General features: G+C 64.4%; 1 protein-coding gene across 1 annotated transcript in view; it reads left to right on the top strand.

Moving 5' to 3' along the window:
- Positions 1-68: 68 nt before the first annotated feature.
- Positions 69-357, top strand: part of ATP6V0A1 (ATPase, H+ transporting, lysosomal V0 subunit a1) — a 20306-nt gene continuing 20017 nt past the window's right edge. The window contains exon 1 of the mRNA XM_010138257.1: positions 69-141. Within this exon, the coding sequence (XP_010136559.1) occupies positions 126-141 (16 nt within the window). The 5' untranslated portion in view covers positions 69-125. The remainder of the gene's footprint in view (positions 142-357) is intronic.

The following is a 357-nucleotide window of genomic DNA, read 5'->3' on the forward strand; positions in this document are numbered from 1 at the left end:
CTCGGCCCCGCTGCCCCGGGCTGTGGGCGGGTGTTGCTGAGGAAACGTGTCTCTCTCTGCAGCTGAACCCGGACGTGAACGTGTTCCAGCGAAAATTCGTGAATGAAGTCAGGAGGTGCGAGGAGATGGACCGAAAGCTGCGTACGTTTCTCTCGGGGTTTGATGTACCCCCACAGCGCAGGCCAGACTGGCCGAGCAGGGCTGGGGAACAGCCTGCCAAGCCAGCAGTGGCCGCGCCTTCCTCCTCGGGGCTGGCAGGTCATGCTGCCTCTGGGGACTCGCTTCCTGCTGCAGAGAGAACCCGAACCGGCGGAGGCGATCTGGGAACCAGAGGCTCCCAGTTGGGCTGGGTGGAGG

Source organism: Buceros rhinoceros, unplaced genomic scaffold (genome assembly GCF_000710305.1).
Source record: "Buceros rhinoceros silvestris isolate BGI_N320 unplaced genomic scaffold, ASM71030v1 scaffold42706, whole genome shotgun sequence".
Taxonomy (NCBI): Eukaryota; Metazoa; Chordata; class Aves; order Bucerotiformes; family Bucerotidae; genus Buceros; species Buceros rhinoceros.